At 45.0% G+C, this 11,605-nt stretch overlaps 1 protein-coding gene across 1 annotated transcript in view; it reads left to right on the forward strand.

Annotated features, from left to right (window-relative positions):
- Positions 1-10,341, forward strand: part of TMEM233 (transmembrane protein 233) — a 36,074-nt gene extending 25,733 nt beyond the window's left edge. Inside the window, exons 2-3 of the mRNA XM_019800122.2 lie at positions 2,418-2,554; positions 10,253-10,341. Coding sequence (XP_019655681.1) covers positions 2,418-2,554; positions 10,253-10,259 — 144 coding nt within the window. The 3' untranslated portion in view covers positions 10,260-10,341. The remainder of the gene's footprint in view (positions 1-2,417; positions 2,555-10,252) is intronic.
- The last annotated feature ends 1,264 nt before the right edge of the window (positions 10,342-11,605 follow it).

The following is an 11,605-nucleotide window of genomic DNA, read 5'->3' on the forward strand; positions in this document are numbered from 1 at the left end:
GGGGGATTGGGATAGGCCGGTGATGGGTATTAAGGAGGGCACATATTGCATGAAGCACCCGGTGTTATACGCAAATAATGAATCATGGAACACTACATTAAAAACTAAGGATATACTGTATGGTGACTAACATAATAAAAATTATTATTAAAAAAAAAAAGAAAGCTTGATAACCTGCTCTCATCCTCATAGCAGCTAACACATGGAACTTGAACTCAGCTCTCTCTGAGCTTAGAACCTGTGCTCTGTTGTGCACTTCATCAGAATTAATCTTAAGGTGGTGGGCATCTAGACCGGTCAGGGCATTAAAGACAGCTGTCTAGACCAAAGGTTTTCAATGCTAAGAAGCTTAAAAAAAATACCATGACAAAAAACCAAGTGTCCCTCGACGGATGAATGAATAAACAAAATGTGATATTACACAGACAGTGGGATATCATTCAGCCTCAAAAAAGGAGATTCCGACCCGCGCCACAACTGGAATGAACCTTGAGGACACTGCTAAACAAAACAAGCCAGAAACAAAAGGACAAACAGTGTCTGATTCCACTTATATGCAGTACCTAGAGTGGTCCAGTCCATAAAGACAGAAAATAGAATGGCAGTTGCAAGGGGCTGGGAGATGCAAGAATGGGGAGTTAGGGTTTAATGGGAAAAGAGTTTCACTTTGGGACAACAGGTGGTGGGGATGGTTAAACCGCAACGTGACCGCCACTTAATGCCACTGAACTACTCACTTAAAAACAGTAAAAATGGTAAATTTTTTGTATATTTTACCACCTTTTTTTTAAAAGAAAACTGGTATCTGATCTCCACACCAATTAGATCAGAATCTCTCCACGACAACTATTTATATTTAAAACAAACAAACAAGCCCTAGCCGGGTGTTTCTAATAAATACTCAGGGTTGAGCACTCCAGAATTCAGGACTCAGAATTCCGGAACTCTTCCTGATGGAAGTTCTGGACGTCACAGCAGGTCCCTGTCTTCCCATTCACAGCAGACGCCTGCACACAAGCCCCCTTCACTGCTGAGGCCCCCCGCTTGTTGCAAAGGTGGCCAGAATCCAAGAGTTAATGGAAGGTTCTGGAAGGGGGAAAGCTCAGTGGTATACTGGGTGTTTCCTTGGCCTGTAATTGTCTGCATGTGCTTAATCCCCCGTAACAGTCCAGGAAGAGGAGCAATTATTACCGACACACTGTGATTTCAGGATCAAGAATAGAGGTTCCCACTGAAATCTAAAATTCACCCACACTGATCAACCTCTGTCCATAACTCATGAATACATATTTCCAGTCTTCTTTTTGGGGGAGCCTCAGCAGTGGGCATTATGATAAAGAGGGCTTATTATGAGATCGTTCGGCTGCCCTGGCCATCCGCTCAGCAGCAAACATTCTCTAAGCACCTCCACTTGCCCCCAAACAAACTGACATCCTGTAGGGAAATAGATATATTCATTCACCCACTCAGCCTATATGTATTTCTTGAGTTCCTACAATGTATCAGACACTGCTCAAAGTACAAGCAACAAAGGCGATATTTAAAATATTCAACAAGTATTCAAATAGTCCACAAAATATTCAATCAGGAAGGATGTTCTGCTGGACCAAGAGGTAACCCTTAAGTTGCCGGATCATGGGGAAGTCTGCGAGGATTCAGAGGTGGGGGGGCCAGGATGGTGGGGATACTGGGGAGGGGTCGCTGCTCTTTAGCAGCCAGAACAGAAATAGTCCAGTATTTTACCAGCTTGGAAAGTCACAGGAGTAAATAAATACCAGTTGAATGACAGCCTGGCTTGGGGATAGAGGGGAGCAGTTCAGCCAAGGTCCCTGACCTTGTGGATTGAACGTCTAGTGCAGGAGAGGTGGACTTTTTCTACAATGGACCAAGTAGTAAATATTTCAGGCCTTGAGGGCCTCTGATCTAGCTACACAACTCTGTTGTAGCATAAAAGCAGCCACAGACGATAGTAAACAGATGAGTGTGGCTGTGTTCCAAACCAAGTTCATTTATAAAAACAGCAGGCTGGATTTGGCCCATGGGCTAGAGTTTGCAAACCTCATTCTGCTGGATGAGATGTGCATATGCGTTCATTATATAAATATCTATCAAGCACCTTCTGCATGACAAATATGACACTGGGTACCAGTGTACCTTACTAAACAAAAGATAAATGGTCCCACGTAGCACTTATACTCTAATGGGAGAGGACAAAGCAATCCTTTTAATGTGCTATGGTAAATACTAAGATGAAGGTAATCGGGAAATCCAGAAGGGGAAGGAAGTCAGTCCAGGAGTCCAGGGAAGGCTTCCTGGAGGAGGTGATAACCATGTTACCTGCTCAGATCAGCCTGAGAAGCACATGTCTTTCCCTGTGGGTTGTCTGTCATCACCAGCTCTTCCTTTGTGTCCCCCAGTCTCTGAACAGCTACAACGATGGAGACATCGAAGGATCCAAGCGGCTCGGGAGGAATGCCAAGTGGGTGGCCATCGCCTCCATCATTATTGGCCTTCTCATCATCGGTATTTCTTGTGCAGTTCACTTCACAAGGAAGTAAGTAGTTTGACCCCTCCCGATGTAGGATGCCTTCTCCTGAACTGAATGCCCGTCGGAATCTATGAGGACACATTAGGTTATGTTCCAGGAGCAAACAATCCCAAATGAAAGAGTTTTCATTTTCATTTCACTGGTGGTACACAAGCCAGGGAGGATCTCTCCTCTACCCAGTCCCTCCGGGTCCAGGCTATGCAAAGCCCTGCTGTCCTCCAGCTGCTCTATCTAGAACAGGGGTCAACAAACTTTTTCTACAAAGGGCCAAACAGTAAATATCGTAGGCCTCTATCACCATCTCATGTGACTACTTAACCTGCCATTTTAGCACAAAAGCAGCCATATACGATATGCAAATGAATGAGTACGGCTGTGTTCAATAAAACATTATTTACAAAAACAGGTATCTGGCCCAGGGGCCATAGTTCTCCAGTCTCTGAGAGAAGAGAGAGGAGGACCAGAGAATCCCACATGGATTTGCACTGCCTCGGCCCTGGAGTGACAAATGTCACTTAGGCTCACAATTTATTAGCTAAAACCAGTCACACAGTTCCATCTCTTTGTAAGACCGTGGGAAATGTGGGGGAATCAATGGGATATTAGGATTATTGCTTGCTCTGCCCTACCATCTGATCCACTAAATGATTTCACGATTTTGACTCAACTAGCCTACCTGTTCTTAGCATAAGAGCAGAAGGGTGACCACATATTTTTGGTATTGCCAATGTGCTCTCATCTCATAAAGAGACGGCTGCTGTTGCTATTTCTCTCCGGATATGGACAAATTTATCCTGATTTCTCGAGCCCGCTGAGATGGGCTGAATCTGCTGGTATCACTGACACTTCCCATCGGAGGCCTGACAGAGGGCAAGGTCGTGTGATGGATGACCAAGACCTGGACACGACAAGCCCAGATCCATCTCTGTCTCATTGTGTCACTCCTGGCAAGGCAGATAAGGATTCTCGGACATCTTTCAGCTCTTCTGCCAGAGTGGCACAGTGAGCCATACACCACTTCCCTCAAGCTGAGAAGGTTGGCGCCTCTGGCTTGGTTTCAGGAAAGGCTCCCCTGGTGGACGAGAGAGGAAGGGGACACCCCCGAGCCTGCCAGAGTGGCCAAGCCAAACCTGGCAGTTAAGAGGGTAGTATAATGTCACAGGAGGTCAACTTCCTATCAGACAAGCCAGGCCCAGGAGCAATCAGGACAGCTGGATGGAGGGGCCGATGTATAGATGGCAAGTGTCACAAAGGAAAAAACAGATGGCTTTGACCAAAGAGAGGAGAAAAGGACACTGGAACTTCAAAGGAAGCTCAAGGTGTCTTGCCTACAAGACAGAATATGGATGATGTTGGCCTATGAAGAAGATGGTCAGAGAACAGATATGAACACACCCAACTGTATTCTTGGAGGAAGGCTTCAAGTGCTGGCATGTGAGCGTGGGGCTATGGAGTGTGGGGTTAAAGGTATTATAATGCAGGTTTGGCCCCAGACTTCCTGGGCGCACCTTCTCCCTCTGCCACTTACTGACTGTGAGACTCTCAGCCAAGTACTAAACCTCAGTTTCTTCTTCTCTAAAATGGGGTAGTAGCACCCATTGAATAAAGCGATCAGGAAGGTTAATTAGATGACCTGCGTGCGTGTCTGTTCCTTAGTTGGTACACAAAACATGCAAACCATTTACTAACCCTGTTATTACTACTGTTACCAATTATCAACCTGGCTGGGAGAGGACCTCAGAATTTAAGATGCTGCCAGATAGAGTTCAAGGCTTTGTGCTCATGAGCTAAGTTCAAAGGAAGGTGTTCCAGGGGAACAAGGCCAAGTCTTGGCCTCACTCCTGGGGACGTGTGAAAAGACATACTGCCCAGATCAGTGTTGAACTGGGTTATAATAATAGCAGCTGACACTGACACAGAATTTATCACAAGACAGCGACTATCTAAGCTCTTGTGTGAATTAATCCCCATTGAATTCCCACAGCAACCCCATGAGGCAGGTATTATTATGCTCACTTTGCAGATAAGGAAACTGAGACTCGGAGAAGAGAAATAACTTGCCTAATGTCTCCCAGCTAGTTAGCAATAATGGCAGGGTTTAACCTAGGGTCATCTGGGCTTTGAAAGCTATGTAAGCTGTGTTCTTCACCACAATGCCACACTCCCTCTAAGCCAGTAACGAGCATACCCCATAACAAAAACCAGTGGATAGCACTTGCCTTGCGGCTACCTCCAAAACTGATTTATACGGGGGTGGTATGGGGAGGTTTCAACCTAAAAAAAAAAAAAAAAAGTGTGTGATGAGACAGCACCAACGGTAACAAAATCAAAACACTGCAGTAGGTACGCAAGGAACATGCATGAATGGAGCAGCCTGGTTGTGGGACTATAGGGAGTGGTGGGGACTGTGGTGTTCGAAGCATCGATGTGGATATGCTTGGGATTGAGGTTTTGTTAGCAATCATAAATTATACGAGAGGGACTTACCCCCTCCATCCCTTCTTCCTAAGAACCAGTGTTCCACAGTGGTTAGAGCCTGGACTTCAGCTCTCGCTTTACCAGAATTCAAATCCTAGTTCCACCACACAGAACACCCTGGCAAATTACTAAACTCTCTCAGCCTCAGTTTCCCTATCTGTTAAGTGAGGCTAGAATTACTTCCCCACCTGTACGGTCAGGTTCCTTTTAGACACCTTTCCCTCCGTGTTATCAAAGAAAACAAAAACGTTTTCCAGAGTTAGAATCCCATGGAGAAACTCAAATTTAAAGGCTTTGTTGTGTGTGTGTGTGTGTGTGTGTGTGTGTGTGTGTGTGTGTGTGTAAGAGAGAGCAAGAAACTAGCCCTTAGAGAATGAAATCAAGTCTATCTTCCGTTAAGACCAATAACAGGCCAATTTCTCAGTAATCCTTTGAAATAAAATTTCCTAGCCCTGGGAGGAATTGAGCCGCAATGTGGAATTACTAAGACAGAGGTTCCCTAACTTTGAGCTGCATGCGAGTTACCTGGGGAGGTTTAAAAGAAGTTGACATCGGGGCCCCATCTCAAAGGATTCCAAGTCCTTAAATCAAGAATCTGCATTTTCCAGCTCCCGGTTCCCACCCTGCGGTTTGGTTACAGGTGGTCACCACCATACTCTTTGCCCAACATCCTCCTTCCTAAATCCGAAAGGAAGAACGCACTAACAGAAGGAAGCCTTTAACAGAGTGGCCAGTCTTCATTTCCATCAGCCAACTCATCACCCGAAATGTGTTACGTCTCACTCGTTGCCAAGGAGGGGAGTCAAGTTACCACCAAGGAGCCGGACCTACCCCCATGGAGGCTCTTTTGCAACAATCCTCAAGGCAGTCAGGGTTTCCACAGAGGGGGCCTGGGGAAGTCTGACCTTAGAGGAGCCCAAGCCTGGACGAGACACAAAAAGTCTTGAATAGGTGACTTTTCTGAATTTCATTAGAAAAAGTGTTTGAAGTAAATGCCAGCCTTTTAAAAACTATGAGGTCCTGACTTTTAAAAAAAAAATTATTTTTCCTTATCAGCAGCACTGCAGCTAATCCCGAAGTCCCTGCCTTTAAAAAAGCCTTTACTCTACATCCTTATCGAGAAAACAGTAACCCATCTCTTCTCCCCCAGATGATGGAAATTCCAGGTAGACACACTGAGGTCATCAGAGTCTTTACCCAAACTCAGAAAAAGGTCTCAATCATTCTAATTTCACAGATATCTCTGCAAGCCATGTGGCGGTTGGAGAAAAGACATTAAATCCACAAGGACTGGGAATTACTGACCCTAAAACATTCAACAGCTTGGGATAGAATGCGGTGCTCTCAGAAGAAAAGTATTCTGGTGCCGACAGAATCAGAAACTTGCAGGCTCTCAAAGCCAGAAAATTCCCTGCTCTCCAGCTGCTAGGGAAAGTGGAGAAATGACTCGCGCAGAGGCCCAAACATTTAAATATTGCTGCAGTCTGTTTCTTGATCGAATCATTCACATCCCCAGCTTAAATCAACCTGTCTGTGGGCTTTTACTTTCAGCTGGTGCCTTGAGGATTGGAGCAAAGTGCGAGGTTATTCCCACCATGTTTCTCAAAGTCTCAGAGCCACCTATGACAGATTGAGCTGGGATGTTTATAAAAATGCAGATTCCTGGCCTCTAATCAAGACCCCAAGGGGCCCTGAAATATGCATTATCACAAGCAACTGCCCCCCCCAAAATAGTTCTAGGTGTTCTGAAGTTATGGAACCACTGTTCTAGGGCTTTGCATTTAACGGGGAACATTCTTGCCTGTATGAACATATGCCACAAAACAGGGCTTTTATACATCCTCAGGATGCCCGGTAGAAGCTTCAGCTACTGCTGCTTCCCCCTCCTCCCTAGAAACTTTACACACCTCCCAAGTTTGTTCTTCCCTCTCTCCGCATGATCAAGCTCATGGTCACGTATCTGATGCCTTGCAGAATTCAGTGGGACTTCCTCAGCAGCAAAAACAGTCAACAATGACAAAGCTCGGATGTAAGAGCAGTGTTGTCTACCACAAACAGGACAAATGACATTCAGTGCACTTTCATCTTACTCGGGGGTGAGGTTCTAATGTCAGGGCATCGTGTGAACTTCACGGACAATAAAAATTCATCTTGGACGCATCTAGAGGGGGATACCCTATTAGAGATTCATACCCTGGATCCTGGTCAGCCCAATAGGGCCAGCGCTCCCACCAGTGTTGGAAGAGATGACGGTCCTTGGCTTGATCACTGGGTGAAATAGTTAGCTGTTTAGGGATCATGGCATATGTTCAACACTGGAACCATGCTCTAAGCTCACACAGAAGGAATAGGAATCACATACCCATCTGTGCTCATGAGCATTGGGCATGATGGTGGCCAGAATCTCCAGCTCCATTGAAACAATTGGTTTTTTTTTTCTTTTTGAGAAACATGAATGGTTCATTCACCATAAGTTAAATGCACGTACAACGCAACTCCACTGAACTTACGTCTCTGGACGGCCTTGTAGGCATCTAAATAGCCAGGAACACCCTGCCCATGTATCAAAAATGCTTGTTTGTCATTCTTAGCAATAAAAGCCTTCATGCTCCAAAGTTTCCATTAAGGAAGAACATGACCCCCTAACTGGATTAAGGATCCCATGACAGTCTCCCATTAGCCGACACAAAGTTAGCAGATATGAACCCATCATGCACTGGTAAAGCTTATGTCTTACAAACAAACCGGCATGAGTCCTTTGCCGGCCTCAAAATATCCTTCAATTGCATTAGGTTCGGAAGTAAGCATATGTACCAAGGCAGGCAAGATGCTGGTCTTTTTGCAAAAACATAAAAGCAAATCCCTCTTCTTTCCAACGTGATTGGTTGGACTAAAACTTCCTGGGGATTGTTATGCATCGATGTGCCTTCAGAGAATTCTTGTGATTCCATGATGGAAATATGGGGAACATTACCTACTTCCAGGAGTCACACCTAAGTCATCATCAAAAATGGAAAGATCCTGGCTTTGAAAAGGATATAAACTGGTGGACTTTGACAAAGAAATCAAAATAACCGTGAAAAAGATGTTCGACCTTATCAGTAACGAGAGCAACACAAATTAAAGCGACCATGATATACTTTTTTTTTTTTGTCTGCCAGACTGAAACAATTAAAAAGATGGATAAAATCAAGGTTGGAAAGAGTGTGAAGAATGAGAGACAACACTGTTGGTGGAAGAGTAAATTGGGACAGTCTTTGGGAGGTCAAGTTGGACACATCTATTAAGCTTTAAAATCCACTGGCCCCCACTTAGCAATTCTACTTCCGGGTATCCTCCCTAGATACAGGTGCACAGAAAGGATGTTAAACAGTGGCTCTCTTCCCTAGCTACACATTGGAATCACCTGGGGAGTTTTAAAAAAAACGACGACAACAACAACAACCATGCCCAGGACCCACCCTGGATCAGTTAAATGAGAATCTCCAGGGATCAGGCCAGGCATTAGAAGGTTTTAGGGCTCTCCAGAGGATTCTAATGCAGCCAGGGTGGAGAACCAAGGATGTGCAGTGATGTTCATTGCAGCTGTTTGAAATAGGGGAAACCATGAAATGACCTAAATGGCCATTGGTGGGAAAATGATTAAAGACACAGCAGTTTATTCATAGGATGGAATAGCACGCTGCAGCTTAAACACAGATAATGTCCCATAGTACAGCTTTATAAGGCCCCACATGATCCGGTTCCTGCCTCTCTGTCTCCATCTTCCAGCACGCTGCCCCTCGCTCCTCCACTTCAGCTACACTGAATTCTCTCTCTTCTTTGAGCACTGCAAGTATGCTCCTGCCACAGGGCCTTTGCATTTCCTGGTCCCTCTACCTAGAATTTTCTTCCTCCTAATATCCACGTGGCTTGTTCCCATCTCTCCTTAAGATGCTTGCTCGTATGTTAGCAGAGAGGCTACCCCTGACCAACTTCTCTAAAATAGCACCCACAGCCCCGCCCTTTCCCTTGGTCCCCTTATCCCAACTTCACTTTTCTTCCTAGTACTTATGACTCCCTGAGAAACCAAAAACATAAATTATACATAATTTATATAGTATATTGATATGCGATTGTATGTTGTATATATTAATATACATAGAATCATATACACTTTTATGGTCTATCTCCTCCTACTGGGATGAAAACTCCAGAAACATTCTCTTTTCTGTCACTGCCTATAATAATAGAGCATAACACCTCAGAGTGCTCACTTTGAAGCTGAACTGTTGGGGTTTAAATGCAGGTTCTAGGGGCGCCTGGGTGGCCCAGCGGTTAAGTGTCTGCCTTTGGCTCAGGGTGTGATCCCGGCGTTATGGGATGGAGCCTCACATCAGGCTCCTCCGCTGTGAGCCTGCTTCTTCCTCTCCCACTCCCCCTGCTTGTGTTCCTTCTCTCGCTGGCTATCTCTATCTCTGTCAAATAAATAAATAAAATCTTTAAAAATAAATAAATAAATAAATGCAGGTTCTACGTCTCAGTAGCCGTGTGCTCTTGGGCACGCCTTTTAACCAGTCTGTGCCTTAGTTTTCTCATCCGTAAAATGGGGATGAAACAGTACCTAGCCCACAGGGCTGTGAAGGTTAAATTGTGCAAAGCACAGTGCCTGACACGTGGTACTCGCCATGCAACTGTGGGACACTTGTCATCACCAGCACCTAGAGCACTGCCTGGCATGTAAGTAGCATTGAATAAGTTAATGAATGAATATTTATATATCATATATACCTTCTATTATATAAAGATACAGACACACCATATATGGATATAGCATTATCCCGTTTATATAAACACACACAAGATGAATTTCTAAACACACAGTTATGGATTATGCAGAGAAAAAGGCCTGGAGGATACACACCAAACCCTAACACTGCTGCTAGCCCTTGAGGAGAATGAGGTCCAGAAATGCTCACAAAGGATTTTGCTGCATCTATAGCAGTTGTGGGGTTTTGGGGTTTTTTTTTTTGCATGCGCCAAGTGTAAAAGCAAATACGTTTCCAGATACAACATTTCTCAAAAGGAAGCCAGTGCTTAGACTCCAAAGTACGCAGATGCGCCGGTCCAGGTCAGTGCCAGACTTCTATGGAGAACGGAAGTCCTTGGGCCAAGAAGCTCAGGCCTGCGCACGCGCTCGCTCGCTCTCTCTCTCTGTCTCTCTCACTGTCTGTTTGTCCCACACAGTGCCTGAGCGGCCAGCAGTCCACCGCAAGCACGGAGGACAGACCTCATGCCCTCATACCCCACAGGAGTTTCCGAGGAATGGACCCCTGACTTCAGACTGTGAGATCTCTTCCTCCAGGACTCTCCAGAGGCAGGTCCCTGGCAAATGAACTTAAAAAAAAGAAAAAGGAAAGGAAAGGAAAAAAAGTCCAAAATTAAGGAAAACCAAGCAGCACAGCCAGATCAGCCGGTCATTGATTTAAAAAAAAAAAAGAAAGAAAAGAAAGAAAAGAAAAAGAAAACCTCAAGTCTCACTGCCTGAGTTTAGGGAAAGCCTCTGTGTCCATTCCTCCTCTGCAGAGATGAGCCTCGGGAAATCTCAGTACTTCCAATGCATGGGAAGGGGGGTTCCGGATCTGGCGGGGAAAGGGAGGTCCTAGGAAGAGCAATGGATGCTGGCGTCTGCGAAGCTGAACACGGACATTTGCAGCATGTTTCAAGTTGTCCGACAGAGTGGCATTTGTGCATTTTTTTCCTTCTTTTTTTGCACGTCGGAGCTCAGGTCCTCCTCCATCAGCTGCTCCCCCACCACAACCCCCAGAATTCAGTCAGTCCCCAAAGAAATCAAGAAAGGGGCCTTTTGTCCTGATCTCAATCTTCCAATGGTCCCCTCCCTTGCTTGCATCCACCGCTGGTCACCTCACTTAACTTAAAGACTCTGGGAATGTACTTCACGGTCAATTCTAGGTATAGGAGCACCTCCCCCATCCCAGTTTTGGGAATAAACTGGCTGTGTCCTAGGAATGTGCTTTTTTCAAACTCTCTCTCTCTTTTTTTTTTTAGCAAGTCTCAGGCACGATCTTTGATTTTCCTGGACGCTAACATGGAAATGCCACCCACTGTATTCCTTTTCTGTCAAACACAACCCCTTTAGGTGTGATCGCACTGGTTTAATGATGCCATTACTCTGCCTGCCAGAACGCACCAACCCAGGCTTTCACAGAACGCAAGGCGTACCGCTGGTGGTACTCAAGATAACTTTTAAGTTGTTTATAGACACAACATTAAGCGATTCCAACCACAAAGTATGCTTCCCCTTTTCTAGTCTCTTCCAACGCTGATTACAGCAGAGAGAAAGCCTCCGTTTAGTGCTCATGGGTCCTCAACACCTTTCCGTTACTTTAGCTCTTTTCCCTTCTTCAAAAAGAAAGAGCAGGCCTCAGGTTCAAAGTCGAGGTAGAATTTAATAGCGTAGTCCTGTTTTCGTTGTATTTCTTTTATTAATTACCTTCCATTTACAGCTTTCCCCATAGGGATGTGATCTCTTGTTTCTATTCAAATAAATTTACTTAAAAAGTGGACTCAAAGAAAATA

Source organism: Ailuropoda melanoleuca, chromosome 12 (assembly GCF_002007445.2).
Source record: "Ailuropoda melanoleuca isolate Jingjing chromosome 12, ASM200744v2, whole genome shotgun sequence".
In the NCBI taxonomy this organism is placed as follows: Eukaryota; Metazoa; Chordata; class Mammalia; order Carnivora; family Ursidae; genus Ailuropoda; species Ailuropoda melanoleuca.